General features: G+C 43.8%; 1 protein-coding gene across 1 annotated transcript in view; it reads right to left on the bottom strand.

Moving 5' to 3' along the window:
- The window catches only part of fgfr1a (fibroblast growth factor receptor 1a), a 42553-nt gene that overhangs the window by 6117 nt on the left and 12061 nt on the right, over positions 1–24375 (bottom strand). The window contains exons 2-7 of the mRNA XM_039013440.1: positions 17975–18155; positions 7021–7269; positions 5988–6160; positions 3983–4106; positions 2649–2839; positions 844–988 (exon numbers count right to left, since the gene is read on the bottom strand). Of these exons, the coding sequence (XP_038869368.1) occupies positions 844–988; positions 2649–2839; positions 3983–4106; positions 5988–6160; positions 7021–7269; positions 17975–18062 (970 nt within the window). The 5' untranslated portion in view covers positions 18063–18155. The remainder of the gene's footprint in view (positions 1–843; positions 989–2648; positions 2840–3982; positions 4107–5987; positions 6161–7020; positions 7270–17974; positions 18156–24375) is intronic.

The raw sequence follows: 24375 nt of genomic DNA, 5'->3' as shown, positions 1-24375 counted from the left end.
TGGTTTAAAATTAACATTTTGGATGTTTCTTTTTTACCTCGCTTTCCGAAAAACACCAGAATGACACAAACACCAGCAACACAAGTGAGGTGTTCTTGTGTCTTGAGGCTGAATGACAAGCAGCTTGATAATTGGACAACTGCCTATTCCAACCCAGAGGAATGAGCCGTCCACTACAGTGAGCCAATTATCAAAGCTAGCCTTAAGAGCAGGCTTCGTCCTCACAGCAGGAAATGACATCAGGGATATATGTCATTTGTAGTGCTTGTCAGAAAACATCAGCCTCACAAAGAATCAAATGTAAACACCAAATTGAAACCAGAATGGGAGAGACAAGTTGGAGTGAAACACCAACAGTACTGCCAAACAACCCCTTCTGAATGGAAAACTTCATCTTAAGGCAGTCAAGTGGAAGTGCATTGCAAAGTTACCCGTTAACCATTTGAAAAAAGCTGACAAATGATTTTTTATGAAATTGGCAGAGGAAATGGTCATTTAGTTATTTTTATTTTGAGGGTATGAAACACCTAAACTTTCTGATTCAGGGGTTGTCAGTTGAGGTATGGGTCAGATGGGTTGTTTGGCATTCTGTGATTTCTGGGAATCATTTCTCAACATGGACCATACCGTCCCATCCAGAAAGGTTGGATGGGCATGGAACCATGCTGACAGGGGAAGGGAGAAGGTTAGTATCACAACTTGGCCTGGCTTCCACACACATCCACATTGCTCACTGAAGTAGGGTCTACAGAGACCATATTCAGATAAATGTGGGCAGTGGATGCCCAAGCCATAGTGGAGAGGAGGGAGGGGAAGGAGATCAGAGGAGAGAACCATTGATACCTTTAAAAACGATCAACCATGCAGAGTGATGAGAGAACCCGATAGAATTGCCCGCCAAGCAGGTATACTCCCCAGCATCATCAAAAGACACATTCCTCAGTTGGAGGATTTCCATTTCCTTGTCCGTGGTGTTAAGGCCAGCAGTCTAGAAAAGAACAATGGAAGCAGACCCGACAAGAGGCCCAGAGGAAAAATGGAGGCATGAGTAAAAGATTCTGAAAGGGAAAGACTTCTGGTAGAGGGGACAGGACAGAGGGTGGGTGGGGTGTTCATACTCCCCTCTCAGTCCAACACCATCCCCCCAAGAGTAAAAACCCCTTATCGGCCCTCCAGTCAGTTAGTGGAGGAGCTAGTTAGGTAGAGACCGCACCGCAGCACTGAACCCTTCACTGGACCATCACCATTTGAGAAGGAGCAGGGACGGACATCCCATACCCTAAAGACTCATCTCTGCATGCAAGAAATGGGCTACATGAAAAACCCCTCAGCAGAGCACACACACTCACTCTCAAGGCCACACACACACACTTCACCATACAACAAATCCATGAGACAAACAGCAGGAGCTCAGTGAAAGACGGAAAGGCTGAGTAAGACAGCTGAAAAGTAGGGGGGGACAAGGCAGTAATAAGAGAGAGGCAGTCAGAGATCTGAGCAGAAGACTTTGAAGGGCGAGGGAGTGAAAGTAACAGCAGTGGATGGCAGGAGAGGCCCTTATTAGGAGGGCACGGGAGAGGCATGGGGCAGGAAAGAGAAAGCAGTCCAACATAAAGCAAGACTAAACACATTCAACCGCTCTGCTGGGAATTTTCCATAGTGTAATTTACAGTCAGGAGCACTGAGGCGGGATAGAAGGAGGGAGGGAGCGAGGGAGGAGAGAAACAGCTGAGGTCATCCCTAAACAAGTCCCTAGGTCTCCAGGTGGCCCTAGCAGCCCCTGGCTGAGGATCTCTCTATGTGCTGCTGCTGCGTGGGGCGGTTACCTTGGGCCTCATGCCTGACGATGGTCAGCCAGGCCGACTGATTGGCCTCTCCTATATAATTGGACACTTTACATATATACTCCCCGCTCTCCTCCTCAGTGACATTGTAGAGGGTCAACACCTGAGTGTCCGAGCTATTGACCCCAGAGTGCTGGAAACAAAAACATGTCATGTGCAACAACAAATCAAGATGAGGTTGTAACAAATGTCTCTGTTGAATGAGATCACAATCATTTGTTAGCATTGACTTTCCCCTCTCAAGCATAGACTTTTACAAGGCACAGAAAACTACTTATATAGAGGAATAAAATGTACATTTTAGTCATTTAGCAGACACTCTTATCAAGAGTGACTTACAGAAGCAATTAAGGTTAAGTGCCTTGCTTAAGGGCACGCCGACAGATTTTTCACTAAGTCGGCTTGGGGATTGGAACCATCGACCTTTTGGTTACTGGTCCAACGCTCTTAACTGCTAGGCTACCTACCTGCCATATCCTCGAAGAGGGATACTATTTGCCATCCTTTGCCAGACAGTCTTGAAGGGTTATAATAGACATGATGCAACAGGAAATGAAAATGATACAAACTACTCAACAAAGACATGCGCTTAAGACTGTACTACACAATTTCATTGAAATCTAATACGGTTTGGCTGTATTACTACACAGTTGTATGTCTGCATTCCCCCAAGCATAACATGGGGTGTCATCTTTTACTTAATGGAGGTTCACATTTAGTTCCTGACTGAACAGAACAAACGCAGCTATGTTGTATCCTGTGTAGACTGGTGGTGGACCCAGTCAGTGCGCTGCGAGCCCCTACCTTGAGGACACGGACGTAGGGTAAGCCATCAGGGCCTACGCGACTCCCATTGACCTCGATGTGCTTCAGCCACTGGATGTGAGGCTGGGGGTCGCTGAACACCTTACACTCAAACGCTACATCACTGCCCACCACCGCAGTGAGATTGGCTGGCAGTCCGGCCTGCAGGATGGGTCTGTGTGGGGAACGCTCTGCAACGGATACACACAGACGCATGACAATCACATTAAAATACGAACATTAATAACAAAAAAGACACACAGCGATCACTTACAAAGACACCTTAAATCACATACGAAGACACGTCAAAGACATAGTCGTGGAGAATCCTAGTGGTCAGCGCAACAGAAATACCTTGGTAAAAACCACCATGGATTATCATTGGAAAACAACAGCAAATGATTAGGCTATGTTTCTAGTTCATTTCAGTAATGAATAAGCATTGAGGCATGGCTGATCTGGGAAAGTAAAATACAACAGGAGGAGGACAGCTCTGTCAGTCTGGCCTTGGTAGAGGTTGATCTCAGGCCAGGTTACAAGGTTACCCAGATCTCATGTCCTTTCACTACTTACAGACGGTAATTTCACAGCCAGGGAAATAGCAGTTCCCCCCAACTACTCTGCCGCCTGTATAATTGCTGCCATTTTTCCCAAATTACTGGAAACACAAGCTTGCAGACAAGTTTCGAGCCATTGCCCTGAGAGAGAAATGTTCTCCGGGTGCCATTTTGATGACTGATAACTTGCCAAACCATACTAATGAGCCCAGCATCTGGCAGGGAAACAAAATGTTCAGGCTTCATTTGCTTTCCTGATACAGAGATGAGTGTGGCGCTTTGCACACATTTTGTAGAATTACTCTGTCTGCAAAATGATCTCACAGTTGACCGAGGTTGGGGAGTGAAGTCACGCCAACACAGGCCCTGGCCGCAAATATCCCAGGAGACACCACTGTCTGTGGAGGTGGAGCTTTGATTTATAGAACCAATGGAGCATGAGTAAGTCACAGGGCAGGTCCAGGATGAAATAATAATTTCACCTTTTCAGACAGCTTCATTGGCAGGGCCACAACGTAAACAAGGTTAATAAAAATTAAAAAATGCTAATTTGACAACAGTTCATATGACCATATGACTCTCTCCTTGGAAAAAGGGCACACCATTACTTTGATTACTAGGGCCTAGTGTTGTAAACCATTAGCGATATTGAACCAACAACACACTTAAGCTACATAAATATCCAATTGATGATTAAACCAGGTGAATGGATTAGCAAATGAATGGATTAGCAAGGAATTTCCCCGATAAAATGCCCCGGTGAGGAAAGAGACTAACCAACAACATCCAGCTGGTAAGTGTGGTTGATGCTTCCATGTTTGTTTTCCACTACACAGGTGTAGTTCCCCTTGTCAGATGGCACCACAGACTCCATGATGATGGTCCACATGTGTTCTCGAACCTACAAATTGGAGAAGAGAAAGGTAAAATATTTAGTCAGAGGAGGAAGTATGGAATGCACTTCCAGATGACAGCTGGTCCAACCAAAGCACTAAGACTTAAATAGATCCCCAAAGCCCCATACTTTCACAAAACTTCCTATAACACCTACTATAAAACACTTTAGTGAGACACTTGTGTCTAGATTATAAAAAAGATGGTCAAGCCAGCCTGATACAACACTATTCATTCATAAGTTCATTTCTGGAATTATTATTTTCTTTGACATTGGGGTGTACATAACCTCTCAAGAGCACATTTAATTTGTCATGATGCTAGTTAGTTATTTGTACAAAAATGGGGAAATATTTACGAGTTCAATGATGTGTAATGAAATGCAGATCAAACCATTTTATTTTAACATCCATGGGAAGGAGGAACTTGCTATCAGGAGACTATTTCCCATGTCATATAAAACTATATTGTGCTCCATTGCTTGAGACACAGTACATTAATGCACTCTTGGAAACATATTGGAGCGGGGAAAGGGTTTTCTTAGTGGTTACATGACTTGTCACAACCTGCTCCGGGAAAAACTGTAGTTGACATTGACCAGGTTACATCCTATGCACATCTAAGGCTAAATCCTGTTCTCTATATTCCAAGTTATTATTTTTCTTCCATATATCTGACCAAGACCGGCAGTGTGTGATTAAACTAACAAACCTCTCAGGCAATGGCAACATCAAACATTCGTACACAGAGCCTGCGTTAAGGTTTCCCTCATTTAGCTTAAATGCGCTGGGGTTCCACAGCTGCTTTTGGCCAGATGTGTTGTGCTTGGGTTAATACATGTGGTCTGTGTTATTCCCCCTGCCTGCCTGCCCTCTCCATACATTAAGACTATATAAACAATGGAGCTGTGGTTATAAAACCAAAGCGCGCGCGCGGGGGGGGGGGGGGGGGGGGGGGGGGGGGGGGGGGGGGGGGGGGAGGGTTGGCGAGCCTCGTTCATAGACGTCCCCAGCTGCCCATCTAGACCTTTGCACCTTGACTGAAAAAACAGCAGCCAGATGGTAAAGTGTGCTGCGTGGCCCGGTAGGGCCGATCTGGGCTGGGGGAGAGAAGGCAGCTGAAAGGAAACTCTTTAATGTGTCCCAGCGGGGGGGGGGGGGGGGGGGGGGCTGCCGAGGACAAGGCTGGACAACACCTAATGGGAAGAGCAGATGCACAGGACCCTAGACTCCTACAACATCCCAGCACATCCTACATGAGCCTGTCGCAAGCCAACACACAATCGTCCACACCACGGCACGGATATGGTCAACTTTAAAAGCCAAGCGCACAGTATACACATGCTATCTGCACCAGGGAAAAGAAAAGGAAACAGACTCATCACCACCACACCCATTATTGTGAAATGTTTACCCCGTCTCACTTCCTCTGTGACAGTGAGCTGTCCTGCTCCCCAGCATTGAGATGGGGGAGATCTGCAGGATTTATTCCGTCTCCTCATTATAAACAAATTTCCTTTGAGAAGTTGGTTTTGCTATACGCAGAGAAATCTGGACTGAAAACAAATGCTGTAAACATCAGATACCCAGATATGTTAAATGAGGACAGCCAGGCGTATTCTGCCTCCCGGGCTAAAATTGCCATCCTCGAGGCATGCTTTTTTGTGGCACAATCATCCCGTTGTTGCATTGGATTTCACTTTGCATTGTTCCCTAGTCAGGTGCGTCATGGCTCTAATGCTGGGGGTGGGGGTTGGTGATTTAACAGTGACGGGTTCACCATCACACCTGCACTCATGTTCAGGGAGTTTGGGGATATTCAATTAGGATAATACAGTATGGTCTCTAGCCATCCAGTACCAAGGGGTGAATACAGGGAGGGGGTTTACCTTGAAGCCCCCGATGCGCTGATCCCTCTTGAATTCCTTGCTGTTCTTGAACCACTTGAGTGTTGGGGTGGGGTTTCCACTGGCCTGGCAGCGGAACTTGACCGTCTTACTGGCTGGGACAGCATGCAGCTTTTTCTCCATCTTCTCGGGCTGAGCCCACTGAGGGGCCATTGCTGAGGAACAATGGGGAGAAAGAGAGAACACTTAAACACCTATTCTGACAGAAGAATTGACAACAATTGTGTGTGCAGGTAGTTTCCATCTGGCTTAGGAGAGTTCTATACAACGATCCACAAAAACAGTACAAGTCAAGTGACAATTTCCAGTTTTGCTTAAAAACATACAAAACTCCAGTATAGGATTGCCTAGTCTCTTGGGGCCCAAGGTCGTCGTCAGGGGTGCCCGCCACGCTAGCTGCTTACTTCCCTGTGGGCACATGGCGTTCACCAGACGGCAGTAGCCAGCTGACCACGCCTGACTGGCTTTATAACGCTGCGTAGACAAACAGTAATCAGGGGACGTCTGGAATGTACTGAGTTTAGTCACTAGTGTGACATTCCTTACTCAAGTGTAAACAGCAGTGTGGGGTGCTACTGGCCCTCTGAATCACAACTGTGAACAAGTCACTCTTATATGACCAGCAAATGCCTAATAGGTGAATCACATATGAAATGTAACAGGAAATAACCTAATTAGTCAGGGCTGTCATGTTAAGTTCAGGGCATTAACCTCAACAGGAGCAGAATCGGGTCCAAGCCCAGTCCTGGTCTACCATTCCAGTGACAGGTGGTAGGACTAGGAGGATCAGACACTTACGTAAAAGCTTTTGACTGCTAGACATCTTTGCCTCCTCTGAGGAAGACTCATCCTCCTCGTCTTCATCTTCAGAGGATGCCAAGATATCAACTGGTGAATAGGCAGATAGGACAATACATGTCATTTGACCTGGGCTTAGCTGCATTACCACGTACCTTGAATTGTTTCTCTCTACAGGACCAGTGATTTGAGCCCTCAGTGGTAGCTTTGACCTTACCTGTGACATTGACAGAGAAGTAAGAGCTGTGGTTGCCAAAGGTGACGCAGGTGTACAGGCCCGAGTCAGCCGGCTCCACCCCCTCAATCTCCAGCTGACCGTCTCGTAAGCGTGTGTGCTCCCCGTCCACCACCACTGCATGGTTCTTGGTCCAATTGACTGACTCGGTTTTACAGCTCAGCTCTAGTCGGTCCCCAGGGTAAAGGGTGTAGCGCTCTGCTTGGATTTCCACAGATGGCACAGGGTTGACTAGGGTACAAACAGGGAAAGGTGTGAGGGCCTGATCACCGACAACGATAAGACTATAGGGAGGAGGTCAGAGACCTGGCAGTGTGGTGCCTGGACAACAACCTCTCCCTCAATCTTGTTAAGACAAGACAAAGGAGCGGATTGTGGACTACAGAAAACCGAGGGCAGAGCACACCCCCATTCACATTAACGGGGCTGTAGCTGAATGGGTTGAGAGCTTCCAGTTCCTCGGTGTCCACATCACTAAGGACCTATCATCGTACAAACACACCAACACAGTCGTGAAGAGGGTACGTCAACGCCTCTTCTCCCTCAGGAGGCTGAAAAGATTTGGAATGGGCCCTCAGATCATCAAAATGTTCTACAGCTGCACCGTCGAGAGCATCTTGACTGGCTGCATCACCGCTTGGTATGGCAAGCTACAGAGGGTAGTGCGTACAGCCCAGTACATCACTGGGGCAGAGCTCCCTGCCATACAGGATCTCTATACCAGGCAGTATCAGAGGAAGGCCCAAACATTTTTCAAAGACTCCAGCCACCCAAGCCATACTGTTCTCTCTGCTACCGCATGGCAAGCGGTACCAGTGCACCAAATCTGGACCCAACAGGACCCTGAACAGTTTCTAATCGCAAGCCATAAAACTGCTAAACAAGACTGCTAAATATCTAATAAACTGCTACCCGGACTACCTGCATTGACCTTTTTTTTCACCGACTATGCACACACACACTGCTGCTACTACTGTCTTATCTATCCTGTTGCCTAGTCACTTTACCCCTACCTACATGTACAGTACATAGCTACCTCAACAACCTTGTACCTCTGCACATCAACTCAGTACTGGTACTCCTTGTGTATATAGCCATGTTGTTATTTTCTACTCCTTGTACATAGCCATGTTGTTATTTTCTACTTCCTGTATATAGCCATGTTGTTATTTTCTACTCCTTGTACATAGCCATGTTGTTATCTTCTACTTCCTGTATATAGCCATGTTGTTATTTTCTACTTCCTGTATATAGCCATGTTGTTATTTTCTACTTCCTGTATATAGCCATGCTATTGTTATTCAGTATGTATTTATTCCTCGTGTCACTATTTTTATCTTATCTTTAACCCTACATTGTTGGAAAAGGACCAGTAAGTAAGCATTTCACTGTTAGTCTACACCGATTGTTGTCCTACACCTACAAAGCATGTGACAAATAAAATTAGATTTTGAGGGCTGAGTACCTTCCAGTACAATAGTATACATAAAAAAATGCAGGCAAGGTCCAACTAACACAATAGCTTAATCACTGGGCAAATAGTAAAACCACAGACAGACTCAATTGTTCATATGATACTGGGAGATGCATATCAACATTTATGTAATAATATACAGCAGGAGACAGCATATAGTATCCACAACAACCAGTCTTGAGGAAATGTATTGAAGAAAAAAAGTGCATAAATCAAAAGTGCATATAACTCAACCTAAAATCTGCAACATGTCTGACATTCGGTAAATGTCCAAAAAGCTCATATACTGTGATGCAACCATTAGTCTAAATGTTGTACCCAGCTACATGAGAAAGGAATGACAAAGACAAGGGAGCAGCTCTTTCCTCGATGTCCCTGAAAGAACCATCGTCCACATTTACAGGCAGCTTATTGAATCTAGGCTCTTGTTTGCGTTTGCAGAGCTGAAAATTGAGCTACAGCCTCTTACCTTCTTCACCCAATCCCTGCCTATCCTCTGCCTTAAATTAAATCGCACCCTGAATTAGTCAAGGGCCAAATTGTGAGGCTGGCAAGGAGCTCCTCGGGAGAGGAAGGTGGAATTAGATTTGAGGAATGGGGAGGGTGACGGCGACACAGAGCTAGACACCTGAGCCCCTGTTTTCTACGACTACATAGTAGACCAGGGGGAGGGGGTAACCCAATTATGTTGACACATTGTCCATCACAACGGTGTTGTCTGTCTGGTTACAAAAGCACACAGCGTCACAAGCTAAACTTGCCTGGGAGTCTTGCTCTTTATGGGGAAATTTGTTGAGTAGACACTGGAAAAGCATTAGAGGACAATGTGGTCTGAATCTTAGCTATAGGCTGTGGACTGGGCTATACAGTGAAAAAGCCATCTTTGCCATTTCCAGATGGTAATGTCTGTCACAAACACTGTGGCCCAAATACATGTTCTGCATCCTTTGCCATTTTCATTGCTCCTCTGTCACAACTATCTGTGCATCTCACGTACTTATATCCCCCTATATCCTTGATGGATTAAAATCCATACATTCCAACAATTATGATTCCAAGAACGTGGAATCCCAAATGCTTCTAGACATAATCTAAAGATCGCTTAGTTATGAACAGAATCTTCTCTCTTCCTGGGTCCAAAGAAGACAGATTCTTGGTGCGTTCATAATGAAGTGAAGACTGAACATACAGCACACTGCTACATGTAACATATACTAGGCTCTTCCTCCAATACAGGGAGCACACCCATATACCATACCCTCAGGACAACGTTAGCAAACCTGATCACAGTAATCCCTCCATCTCAACAAAGGCCTCTCAACAATAAAGGGGGAGAGAGAAAGAGCGTGTGCACAAGAGAATGAGGGAGAGAGAGAGAGAGAGCGAGTTAGGGCCTGCAGTGGCAAGTTCTAGTGCCAGTTGCCATGGTGACCCTCAGTTGGGCCTAGTAAAGGTATTTCCTGGATCACATATGTCTGACAGGCCCTTAATCCCAGCAGGAAAAGGGGCCAGGGGGTAGGATCAACTTTCTCCTCAAAAACAAAACCAAAGGGAAGGGGGGGACGGGAAGCCCAGAACTATCCAATTGAGACTTGGGCTAAAACGTTAAGGGCTCCACCATGCTCTGTGTGGGGCCATGATCTTGCTTGTTTTTCTCCTCCTCGTCCTAAACCTGATAAGGCTATGTCAACATTAGTTATTAATCTAGCTGCAGACGCCCCATAAATATCCCATGAAAGATGTACAAAATGTACTTGTCACTGTTGTGGAGCAAAGTCAATCCGGTTTCATGATTACAGCTGGGAACAGCAACCAAGTACAACATTGTCATCACTATTGAGGAGCAGACATACCTTGCATACATAATAACCAGATTATTTCTTTCTTCCAAATGGGAGAATCAAGTGGGAAGCGCACATGCTGTAAGGACATTGAGTCAATGTCTAATTGAGGCCTGTCTAGTTTATGTATTTAGAAAGAAAGAGTCATATTAACTAATACTGTGAGTCACAGTATTTTCACAAACAGTCATTCCATCATTATTTCCATTCAGTAAGCGGTATCTGTGTGGAACTCAGAATATAAAAGGTGAACAGACAGCTAGCCCATTAGGAAATTGTGGCTCAGTTAATCCTTCTGCATCAATGATTGGATTAGAGACCATATTTTCAGAAAGCACCCCAGCTGGAATACTCCTGCTTGCATACTTTCTTCCAACTATTTGGAAAAATTGATTGACATTCCTGAAAATCAACTTAATTACACAAAATCATGAAAGGTATTTTGACCGAGAAGTAAGCATGCAAGACAGGGCTTGAACAAAAAAAAAGTAAATGAGTCTATGAGCGCAGGACTGAATCCAAAAACGGAACATATAGGCGGCAGTCTATAGAACCTGTGCTGGCTTCCAGATAGGAAGCAATATGCCATGTGAATGACTGTTGGGATTTCCTGCCGGAGTGTAATAGCAGACAGGAATAGCAGGAAGTGAGAACAACACAGGGTCTATTAGCAAACCCAAAAGTTTACATTAATGGGATAACCTTTGCTTAAAGTTTTTCAATGGCCAACATTTCCATCTGAACCCCTGATGTCTACTTCATTAGCACCATAACATCCCTGATGTTCAGCAGGTATAGTGCCGTTAGCCCCGCTCTCTGTATACAGTGCCGTTAGCCCCGCTCTCTGTATACAGTGCCGTTAGCCCCGCTCTCTGTATACAGTGCCGTTAGCCCCGCTCTCTGTATACAGTGCCGTTAGCCCCGCTCTCTGTATACAGTGCCGTTAGCCCCGCTCTCTGTATACAGTGCCGTTAGCCCCGCTCTCTGTATACAGTGCCGTTAGCCCCGCTCTCTGTATACAGTGCCTTTAACCCCGCTCTCTGCATACAGTGCCTTTAACCCCGCTCTCTGTATACAGTGCCTTTAACCCCGCTCTCTGTATACAGTGCCTTTAACCCCGCTGTCTGTATACAGTGCCTTTAACCCCGCTCTCTGTATACAGTGCCTTTAACCCCGCTCTCTGCATACAGTGCCTTTAACCCCGCTCTCTGTATACAGTGCCTTTAACCTCTCTCTCTGTATACAGTGCCTTTAACCCCGCTGTCTGTATACAGTGCCTTTAACCCCGCTCTCTGTATACAGTGCCTTTAACCCCGCTGTCTGTATACAGTGCCTTTAACCCCGCTGTCTGTATACAGTGCCTTTAACCCCGCTGTCTGTATACAGTGCCTTTAACCTCTCTCTCTGTATACAGTGCCTTTAACCTCTCTCTGTATACAGTGCCTTTAACCTCTCTCTCTGTATACAGTGCCTTTAACCTCTCTCTCTGTATACAGTGCCTTTAACCTCTCTCTCTGTATACAGTGCCTTTAACCTCTCTCTCTGTATACAGTGCCTTTAACCCTGCTCTCTGTATACAGTGCCTTTAACCCCGCTCTCTGTATACAGTGCCTTTAACCTCTCTCTCTGTATACAGTGCCTTTAACCTCTCTCTCTGTATACAGTGCCTTTAACCCTGCTCTCTGTATACAGTGCCTTTAACCCCGCTGTCTGTATACAGTGCCTTTAACCTCTCTCTCTGTATACAGTGCCTTTAACCTCTCTCTCTGTATACAGTGCCTTTAACCTCTCTCTCTGTATACAGTGCCTTTAACCTCTCTCTCTGTATACAGTGCCTTTAACCTCTCTCTCTGTATACAGTGCCTTTAACCTCTCTCTCTGTATACAGTGCCTTTAACCTCTCTCTCTGTATACAGTGCCTTTAACCCCGCTGTCTGTATACAGTGCCTTTAACCCCGCTGTCTGTATACAGTGCCTTTAACCCCGCTGTCTGTATACAGTGCCTTTAACCCCGCTGTCTGTATACAGTGCCTTTAACCCCGCTGTCTGTATACAGTGCCTTTAACCCCGCTGTCTGTATACAGTGCCTTCAGAAAGTATTCACACCACTTTACTTTTTCCACATTTTGTTGTGTTAAAGCCTGAATTTAAAAAGGAGCTAATTGAGGTGTACCCCACACATACAGATAATTGTAAGGTCCTTCAGTCGAGCAGTGAATTTCAAACAGATTCAACCACAAAGACCTGGGAAGTTTTCCAATGTCGCGCAAAGAAGGGCACCTATTGGTAGATGTGTAAAAACAACAAAATGGTGTATCAATACACCCAGGCGCTAAAAGATATATAGGCGTCCTTCCTAACGCAGTTGCCGGAGAGGAAGGAAACTGCTCAGGGATTTCACCATGAGGCCAATGGTGACTTTAAAACAGTTAGAGTTTAATGGCTGCGATAAGAGAAAACTGAGGATGGATCAACAACATCGTAGTTACTCCATAATACTAACCTAAATGACAGAGTGAAAACAAGGAAGCCTGCACAGGATAAAAATATTCCAAAAACATGTATCCTGTTTGCAATAAGTAACTTAAGTAAAACTGCAAAAATAGGAAATTAACTTTATGTCATGAATACAAAGCGTCATACACTACATTGCCAAAAGTATGTGGACACATGCTCGTCAAACATCTCATTCCAAAGTCATGGGCATTAATATGGAGTTGGTCCGCCCTTTGCTGCTATAACAGCCTCCACTCTTCTGGGAAGGCTTCCACTAGATGTTGGAACATTGCTGCGGGGACTTGCTGTAGCATTACATTTTCCCTTCACTGAAACTAAGAGGCATAGCCTAAAACTATGAAAAACAGCCCCAGACCAAACTTTACAGTTGGCACTATGCATTTGGGCAGGTAGCATTCTCCTGGCATCTGCCAATCCCAGATTCGTCAGTCGGACTGCCAGATGGTGAAACGTGATTCATCTCTCCAGAGAAAGCGTTTCTACTGCTTCAGAGTCCAACGGCGGCGAGCTTCACACCACTCCAGCCAACTCTTGGATCTTAGGCTTGTGTGCAGCTGCTTGTCCATGGAAACCCATTTCATGAAGCTCCTGACGAACAGTTCTTGTGCTGACGTTGCTTTCAGAGGCAGTTTGGAACTCGGTAGTGAGTGTTGCAACCAAGGACAGACGATTTTTACACTTAGCAGTGCTGTTCTGTGAGCTTGTGTAGCCTACCACTTCACGGCTGAGCCGTTGTTGCTTCTAGACATTTCCACTTCACAATAACATAACTTACAGTTGACCGGGGCAGCTCTAGCAGAGCAGAGGTTTCACGAACTGACTTGTTGGAAAGGTGGCATCCTATTTTGGTGCCATATTGAAAGTCACTGAGCTCGTCAGTACCAGACAGTCTACTGCTTAATGTTTGTCTATGGAGATTGCATGGCCTTGTGCTCGATTTTATATACAAGTCAGCAACGTGTTTGGCTGAAATAGCCAAATTCACTAATTTGAAGGGGTGTCCATACACGTTTGGCCATGTAGTGTATTTGGGGCAAATCCAACAGAACACATCACTGAGTACCACTCTTCATATTTTCAAGCATGGTGGTGGCTGCATCATGTTATGGGTATGCTTGGTTTTTATTGGGGGGGGGGGGGGTAAACGTAATAGAGCTAAGCACAGGCAAAAGAGTATTTCTCTTTGTATTTTCAAGTAAGTTATCTTAGCGCACTCACTATCTTGAGTGTTATGAACATGTGGAGGCTTGAGTATTTGTTTGTGGCTTGTTTGTCTGTGAGAAGGATTGGGATTAAAAGGCCCTCCCTAGAATTATATATTGTTTCCCAGTGGAATCTTTTGACTGTGCTGTCCTCCTGTCCTGAGGCCTAAAAACATGACAATTTCCACATAAGCTATTTTGTTTCCCACCCATGTGCAAAAAGAACGTGACCAAATGCTTCTACCGTGATGGTTTGTGGACAGCTGAAGCGATCAGTCCCCCAGCGGGAGAGCACAGGGAAAGGACTGGAGGAAATGCAGAAGGGGCCCTAGATAGTACCTGACCATTTGGGTATGAAAACTGTTTGGAGAAAGACAATGCATCATGCTCCCCACCCCACTGGCAATATGTGACTTGTTTCAGGAAACTAGGCGTATGTCAAGCGTCACTACTTCACACGAGAGGCATTTGAACGTAAACTTAACTTTCTTTTAATCAAAACACGTTTTTTGGCAGAAATGCCTTCTGGAACATGTGAACTTAATAACCAACTTGTATGCCATCTGTAAATATGAATACAATTGTTACGTGACGAGCCTAGTTGGTTTAGCCACGGGAAAAGACTGGAACCTTCCAGCTAGCAATGATTGGCTGAGATAATGATGGGCTGGACATGCCGAGAGAGGAGTTGCGATTGGTCTGCCACGTAGAACGCTTCAGTGTGTAACTGAAGGGCTGCTCAGTCCTTTCTAACATAGCTTTTTTGAAAGATATCACAAATATCTGCAAAAGTGTTCCTCTACACTTTCTGGAGGACAGTTTTGAAATCAGTGGAATGCCTGGTCGAAGCAGAGTAGGATAGCTAAGGAGGTGGAGAAAATTCTGGCATTTGATATGCGGGTGGAGTCGAAAAGAGAACACACAGAAGGCTGTTGTATAAAACACCCATCTCTGGATTACATTGTAATGGCTCCCGAGTGGTGCAGCGGTCTAAAGCCCTGCATCTAAGTGCTAGAGGCGTTATAACAGACCCTGGTTCGATCCCAGGCTGTATCATAACTGGCCGTGTTCGGGAGTCCCATAGGGCGTCCGGGTTAGGGGAGGGTTTGGCCGGGGTAGGCCATCATTGTAAATAAGAATTTGTTCTTAACTGACTTGCCTAGTTAAATAAATACAAAAATAAGGGCATCCGTGACAGAGAAGGAGAAGCGTGCATCCATGTGTACGGGTAAGAGCATCTATCTAGCTACATTTTCAGATTTTAAACATTTAAGTTAAAGCGCATTTGATTTGGATAGAAAACACTCTGAAGTTTCTAAAACTGTTTGAATGGTGTCTGTGAGTATAACAGAACTCATATGGCAGGCAAAAACCTGAGAAGAAATCCAACCAGGAAGTGGGAAATCAGAGGTTGGTCGATTTTCAACTTAGCTCCTATTGAAGATACAGTGGGATATTGGTAATGTTGCACTTCCTAAGGCTTCCACTAGATGTCAACAGTCGTTAGAACCTTGTCTGATGCCTCTACTGTTTAGTGGGGCCGAATGAAAGGGGATTGAGTAAGGTCTACCATGACCTGAACATGCGCTGACCATGCGCGTTCATGTGAGAGCGAGCTCTGTTCCATCGCACTTCTGAAGACAAAGGAATTCTCCGGTTGGAACATTGAAGAATTATGTTAAAAACATCCTAAAGATTGATTCAATACTTCGTTTGTCATGTTTTTACAGACTGTAATATAACTTTTTAAATTTTCGTCCGTACTTTCCGCTGGACTTGAACGCGCGTCGTGAGTTTGGAAAGTGTACTGAACGCTAGAACAACAAGGAGGAACTTGGACATAAATGATGGACATTATCGAACAAAACAAACATTTCTTGTGGAACTTGGATTCCTGGGAGTGCATTCTGATGAAGATCATCAAAGGTAAGTGAATGTTTATAATGTTATTTCTGACTTCTGTTGACTGCACAATATGGCGGATATATTTTTGTCTTGATTGGGCTCTGAGCGCCGACCTCAGATTATGCATAACATGCATAACAGTTGTATCTTTAAGCAATGTTTATTATGAGTATTCCTGTAAATTGATGTGGCTCTCTGCAAAATCACCGGATGTTTTGGAACTTCTGAACGTAACGCGCCAATGTAAACTCAGATTTTTGGATATAAATATGAACTTTACCGAACAAAACATACATGTATTGTGTAACAAGAAGTCCTATGAGTGTCATCTGATGAAGATCATCAAAGGTTAGTGATTAATTTTATATATATTTCTGCTTTTTGTGAATCCTCTCTTTGGCTGGAAAAATGGCTGTGTTATTCTGTGAATAGGCACTCACCTAACATAATCGTTTGGTTTGCTTTCGTCGTGAAGCCTTTTTGAAAATTGGACACTGTGGCTGGATTTACAACAAGCGTATCTTTAAAATGGTGTAAAATACATGTATGTTTGAGGAATTCTAATTATGGGATTTCTGTTGTTTTGAATTTGGCGCCCTGCAGTTTCACTGGCTGTTGAAGAGGTGAGACGCTACCGTCCCACGTACCCTAGAGAGGTTAATTAAAAGAGATGGGTGGGGCTAAAGCTTAAGAGGGTGTTAACTATGCTGAATGGGTGTAGACAAAGAAGAGCTCTACAGTACGTGTACCAAAACATTCAAGGGCCATTTTCTCAAAAGTTGATCAACTTTCACAGCAGAATTACTTTCACATTGTTCCTCAACTGTAGTGTATGATATACAATTTTCTAGCTCTTAGTCTCTACTTTTATCCAATGTAAAAAACACAATTTCAAATGTTGCTACCTAAGACCGAATCGAGCGGTCACATATATCCTCCAGTCTCTCTCATTCTAGCTGTAAGAAAATACACTGTTTTCTTAAAAACCATCTCTTTGGCTTAGAAAGGGCTCCAAGGGTTCCAACCTTAAATAAAGGTTTTTGTTAAAAGTTGTACAGCTCATTTATAGTTTCTCTGGCAGTTAACTCTTCCCTCTGTGACAAAAAAAACATTTTCATAACAAAGGAGGAGAGGAAAGGAGCAGGAATTGCTAGCTATGTAGTGTAGCTGCCTGGGCCTGAGGCTACAGATGGGAGCTATTTACTCCCTCCCTGTCTCAGTGTTGGGATAAACACAGCTCTGCCTAGTTTTATTTTAAGGCTTACTGCCCCAAAAAAAGACCCTCTTTCATAATTACTCTAATTATAATGCTGGGCTTTATTATATTCCATTTGCAGCACTCTACTTCCGATTCCAGAGTGTAAACACCCAAAACTATCCACCCACAAGTCCAGGCAGCCATTACACCATTGGAATTCAGCCCAAATAAACATTTTTCAGGATTCTATTTCAGTGACTCTATTCCATTTTTTTCAGCTGAAAAGGCAACTTAGAAGTTAGCTATCTGAGCTTTACAAGAATATAAAAGAGTAGATACTGAGAGCATACAGCGAAATGTCTCCAGGGTTACAAATGCAGCCCTGTCGAGTTAGATCCAGTTGGGCTCCCTACATTACATCAAATACAGGGAAATGGGAGGGGGCTACACAGACTACAAAGAGAAAAACTTCAAACACTGGAAAAGTCTCCAGATTCTTGCACAGCTACAGAGACCAGAGGAATTAAAGAATTACTGGTAAAATGGAGTGCTTGTAAAATAAAATAACTACATCATCTCATCTCTAAATCCATCTACGGATGTAAATTAATAATAAAAAAGACCAGCATATGACCCATTTCAAAAGGGTCTGGGATAAGAGCCAGTAAAATATATTGTGGTTCATTTTGACTAGAAAACATGATGAAGAGAAATGTGACACACAAGAAGACATACATTTCGGTGATCGACTGGCGCCATATATGTGTATATTTTAAAAGAGGCCAGGCAGGAGCCTTACCTTCATCGGGGATGGCAGGCCGGGCCTGGGATGGTAAAATGTGGGGAAGCAAGGCCAGAACCACCAGCGTACTCCGCACCGCCAACATCCTGTGAGGGCCGCTACAGCTGTTGATTGCTCTGTGAACGGAATGCCATCGGGACCTCTGGGGAATCAGCACTGAGCCATTCACTGTGCCAACCTGGAGGAACAAAAACACCACAAGGTGAAACTGTGCTCACAAATGAGGCATGTCAAACACAAATGCGAAGTTATGAGCCTTTGTTGAGTGCCTTGCATAAAACGAGAGCTTTGAGAGTTAGCGTGCGGAGGAAGAGTAGATGCTGAGCTGTGCTGAAACACTCAGACGGATTTATCACAAGGGATCTATTGCATTTCATGTCAAACTCACTCATTATTTATGTAAAGACTAACACTGCACAATTGAGAATTAAGTACAGCAGATTTAAAAATTGTGTTAGAACTTTTTGGAACGGCATTGTTGGTTAAGGTCTTGTAAGTAAGCATTTCCTGGTAAGGTATAATACACCTGTTGTATGTGACAAATAAAGTTTGATTTGATTAAAAAAATCTATTTTTGGACAGTATGATTTTGAATTTCAAATGAGCTTGGTGGTTTGCATTTTCTGTAAATGCAGATAATCCCAGTGTGATAAGAAAATACAAACAAAGAATGCATCAGATTGTTCAGGTATTACAAAACAAACAAGTGAAATTGTATTACGTAGTTCTAAACAAGTAAGAACAAAAGAAACAAAGAGGCATGATACATTTTCATGGTCTGTACGTAATAGTATTACTACATACAAACCCTGGGAGGCGAGATTCAAATGTTTCACTGTCAAACCCATACAGCTAGTCTCTAATTACACAGAGGAAAAAGGTTATTTTAACAAAAGGTATTTCTATGCAACAGTATCTAAAAAAAACTTTCTTCACAACCAGTAACTTTAAATAAGCGTGTTCTAAAAAAAAAAGGCAACAATGAGTGTTAGTCATCTTCTTGCCAAGATACAACAAGGACGATACAATTAAGAATGAAGAGAGGAAACAAAAGGTGAATTCCTATAGGGATTCATGAAAGGCGATAGATAACTGGGCAGGCAGAGCTAATGTCACGGGACAGGGGGGGATGGGTAATCCAAGAGCATTGAGAGTATTGCTCCCCCATGGCTGTCGATGGCATAATGAAGCTGAGGACGTGTTGTAAATAGGCACGCTGCTGTGGGTGACCCTCACATGCACATCTGCTCGCCCCATCACCCTGCAGCATCTGGCCAGGGAGATTAACACTTGCCCCTAATTCCCAAAATCCCCCTTTAGGAATTTGTTAAAGGACCCCAAAACTCAGGGTTGTTATGTGATACCCCTGTAGAGAGGCAGCCAAGACGTAGTTTCCACACTTACAGATCTATCACCTAACAGTTGGTTTTGGCCCCAACCCCCATTTGTTCTCATGCCTGTCAAGTGGTGTGAAACAAATGTTTGTTGTAGGGTACAGGCTTCTGAGAACTAGCCTAACTGTTGCATTAAAACATTCATGAAGTAGGCTATACACAATAAACTTAGTTTGTCCAAAGTATCAAGCATTTAAAGACATATGGAAATATGAATAATCTCTAGAATGAATCAGCAATAAACGTGAGGAGATATAGGATGTGTCAGTGCATGTGGTGACAGTCTACATAGTTCACTTATGGAAAAGCAGGTTGGTGTGATACAGATTCTACAGATCCAAGCAAATCAGAAAAGTATCTATGGGAAACATCCAGTGGAGGTCAGGTCATCCCCATGACTCGACAGAGGAATAATGTTCAGTCAATTCTGAGGGTCTTCATAAGTGTTCTCCACTTAAACATGTTCCTTGTACTGTCATCTAAAGAAATTCTATTTCACTTTCCAAGAATGGCCCAGTGTTCCGGCAGCTGAGTTGGATCAGAGGGTCCCGTGGGATAAAGGAGTTTGGTCATCACAGGCCCGTAAGCAGTGAGTCAGTGCCTGGTCAGGCTCCAAGTATCCACTTCAGCTGCCAGACAGAAGTCCACACAGCCAACCACGTTCCCCGAGCGCGACCACTACACAACGTTTCATGATGAAGGAACAAATGGGGTCTTCGGGGAGTGAAATATGATGCAACGGCCCACTTCCAAGTTTGTCAAGTGCAACCTGTGTTTTTACTGTAGGCCTATGCTAAAAACATACCGCACAAGACACACACTAATGGTGAGTGGTGAATGTTTTCTGAATATTACGTAAATCAGAAAAACCCATCACCTTTGACGGTTATTTTTAAGTTCACATAAAAAGGGATAATTGACATGGACAAAGTGTTCAGGCATAGGTTGTGGTCAGCTAGTCTTTTCTGGGACCTGACAGGACATTTTGAGAAAAGCACACAAAATAGGAACAAGACATGAAATTAATTTATTCTCAGCATTTCCTACAACTAAGGAGAATAACAGTCATTGACATATTATGCATTGTGAGTCTGCAGCAAAGCTTGACCTGTGTAAAAATATCCTCATCTCATGGATGTTACAAAAGATGAAGCCTCTGACAGTTGACACCAACATTGTTTTTATGGGTCCTTGAAATGGGACCCTAAGGCTGCAATTACACTGAAAGTAAGCAGACATTCATCCAAGTAAACAAAAACATTTTCTCCCAAACAATAGCTGTGGTGGGTCACTGCTCATCGTGTCACATTTCCTCCACTGAATTTACGATCACACTGAATCCACTGCGCCAAACTAGTTGAGACAGAGATGAGCTGGTGGATCAATGAGCAATGAAGTTTACACAAGAGTGGTGAGTTCTGCAAAAACAACACTTTTATAGAGAGACAGAAATCTGAGAAGATAAAACGTGAAGTTATTAAGAAATCAGAATGCTCTGCCTTCACATTGACAATGAAAAGTTATGGTGCATTTATTTTCCTTCCCACCCAAACATGCAGAGACAGGGTATAAGCCCAAGCATGGCCCCGTAATTACTGTTCACTGTATCCATCCATCCATGCATGAAATTCCTTAGCTCTCCGTTTGATTCTGTAGTCCAACCCCACTAATTTCTCCACTCCCAGCGCCAGTCTACTGTGCAGATTCACCAAGCTTCTCTACATGGGGGTTCAAGTTTAACTTTTATTAGCCGTATGTACATGAAGAACAAAATAAACAATAGGAGAGCACTTAATAAACTTAACTAAACATATTTGTATTGCCGCACAAATGTTTTGGGTATGAGCCCGTCTTCAGCATGCATAGGAGGCAATGTTACGACAACAATACAGGCCACACACAGGTGGGCATAATTATAGATTCACAATGTCAGTATTACCCCAATCAAGAGATCCCAGCAGAGGGAGTTGTGGGGGAAACATGAATAAATATATATACACACATATAGTACATTATGATGTTAAAGCCTATAGGAGGGTATATTTGGCCTACAAATTTATAGCCTTCCACAAAAACAAGAAAAGGAACATAACTCATTGAGACCTGCTGGGGCAAGATTGCCCAAGTGGTCCAACCAATATGTCTCTCTTTGGAGAAGTAATTTATCCCAATCTCCTCCCCTACATGGCATCTTTGAAATTTCAATGCCCATAGAACGCAAGGCACTTAGTTCAAGATTATGGCTATTGAAATGCCAGGTTGCAAATGGAGCTCTTATGCTCAAAAAATCCTTGTCTTCAGTTCCCGTTTGGTCTTACCCACATAATAAAAATAGAAGATCAAATCAAATGTATTTGTCACATGCCACGAATACAACAGGTATCAACTTTAGTGAAATGCTTACTTACGAGCCATTGCCCAACAATAGATTTTTTTTAAAGGAAATAGTAACACAATAAAATAACAACGCTATATACAAGGATTACCGGTACTGAGTCAATGTGCAGAGGTACGAGGCAGTTGAGGTAATATGCACATGTAGGTAGGGGTAAAAGTGACTGCACAATCAGGATAGACAGAGTAGCAGTAGCGTATGTGAAAAGTGTGTAAGTGTGTCGACATGGACAGTACCAGTCAAAAGTTTGGACACACCTACTGATTCAAGGGTTTTCTTTATTTTTTACTATTTTCTAAATTGTAGAATAATCGCACTTGTTGGCTTCGCTCTGCGGTCCAACTCATCCAAAACCATCTCAACTGGGTTGAGGTCAGGTGATTGTGGAGGCCAGGTCATCTGATGCAGCACCCCAACACTCTCCTTCTTGGTCTAATAGCCCTTACACAACCTGGAGGTGTGTTGGGTCATTGTCATGTTGAAAAACAAATGATAGTCCCACTACGCTTAAACCAGATGGGATTGTGTATCGCTGCAGAATGCTGTGGTAGCCATGCTGATTAAATTTTTCTAGAATTCTAAATAAATCACAGACAGTGTCACCAGCAAAGCACCCCAACACCATCACACCACCATGCTTCAGGGTGGGAACCACACATGCAGAGATCATCCGTTCATCTAATCTGTGTCTCATAAACACACGGCGGTTGGAACCAAAATCTCAAATTTGGACTCATCAGAACAAAAAGGACAGATTTCCACCGGTCTAATGTCAATTGCTCGTGTTTCTTGGCCCAAGCAAGTCTCTTCTTCATATTGGTGTCCTTTAGTAGTGGTTTCTTTGCAGCAATTTGACCATGAAGGCCTGATTCACGCAGTCTCCTCTGAACAGTTGATGTTGAGATGTGTCTTGAACTCTGAAGCATTTATTTGGGTGCAGTTAACTCTAATGGAGTTATTAACTCTGGGTCTTCCTTTCCTGTGGCGGTCCTCATGAAAGCCAGTTTCATCATAGCCGTTGATGGTTTTTGCGGGTGCACTCAAAGTTCTTGAAATATTCCGTATTGACTGACCTTCATGTCTTAAAAGTAAAGATGGACTGTCATTTCTCTTTGCTTATTTGAGCTGTTCTTGCCATAATACAGATTTGGTATTTTACCAAATAGGGCTATCTTCTGTATACCACCCCTATGTCACGACTTCTACCGAAGATAACCCCTCTCCCTGTTCGGGCGGCGCTCGGCGTCGCCGGTTTACTAGCCGCTACCGATCCCTTTTTCCTTTTCTGGTTGTTTTGTCTGTGTTCATTTTCACACCTGGTTTCAATTGCGTTTATTTCTGTGTGTATATAGGGCACCTGTTACCTGCCTTATTTCGTGCGGGATTAAGCTTGTGTGTATTTGCGCTCGTTTATTCCTTGATGTTTCTTGTTTTCGTTATTACGCACGTGTAGTTAAGTTTCGGAACTGAGTTTGATCCTCCTGTGCGTTTGGCACGAGTTTCTGTTTTTTGTTTTCACATTTTTCTTGGCACTTGTATGTAGTGTCGGAACTGTGGTTGTTCCTCCGTGTGTTGGCACGAGTTTCTGGGTCCGTGGGAGAACGTAGTTTTGGATTTTCTTCTGTGGCAATTTTGTATTGATGGACTATATATATAGTGTTCACTTCCGCATTCAACAACCCGGTCGCATTCCGCTTCGCTCTACAGGTAGTATCACATTTCATTTCATTTCATTACAGTACAACGGTTTGATTTGTTTGATCTTAGCTAGCTACATAGCCGTCTTTGTATCAAAGATAATTGTGTAGTTTAGAGCGATTTTCTAGGTTAGCTAGCCAGCTATTTTCGTCCTTTTAACGTAACGTAACGTAATCAACACTGCTAGCTAGCCAGCTAGCCACCGAATAGCAGCACTGTAGAAACTATTACATTCAACGGAACTACGGAACGACTTGATTAGTGTAGTGTTAGCTAGCTACATAGTTGTCTTTGCTGTCCTTGTATCTAAGATAACTGTGGAGTCTAGAGTAATTTTCGGTTAGCTAGCCAGCTAGTTTCGTCCGCCGCGCTGCCGTTCTCCTACCTAGTCAATACTGCTAGTCAACACTGCTAACACTGCTAGCTAGCCAACTTCTACCGAATAGAAGCACTGTAGAAACTATTACATTACAACGGAACGATTTGATTAGTGTAGTGTTAGCTAGCTAGTGTTAGCTAGCTACATAGTTGTCTTTGCTGTCCTTGTATCTAAGACATTTGTGTAGTTTAGACTAATTATCTGGCCAGTTACCGAGGTTACCTAGCCAGCTATCGAGGTTACCTAGCCAGCTACACTTTCAAACAAAGTCAACAACGCAGCCACTGCTAGCCAGCCTACTTCAGCAGTACTGTATCATTTTAATCATTTTAGTCAATAAGATTTTTGCAACGTAAGCTTAACTCTCTGAACATTCGAGACGTGTAGTCCACTTGTCATTCCAATCTCCTTTGCATTAGCGTAGCCTCTTCTGTAGCCTGTCAACTATGTGTCTGTCTATCCCTGTTCTCTCCTCTCTGCACAGACCATACAAACGCTTCACACCGCGTGGCCGCGGCCACCCTAACCTGGT

Source organism: Salvelinus namaycush, chromosome 18, assembly GCF_016432855.1.
Source record: "Salvelinus namaycush isolate Seneca chromosome 18, SaNama_1.0, whole genome shotgun sequence".
In the NCBI taxonomy this organism is placed as follows: Eukaryota; Metazoa; Chordata; class Actinopteri; order Salmoniformes; family Salmonidae; genus Salvelinus; species Salvelinus namaycush.
Note: the sequence above shows the minus strand (reverse complement) of the source record. Positions and strands in the feature narration are given on the sequence as shown.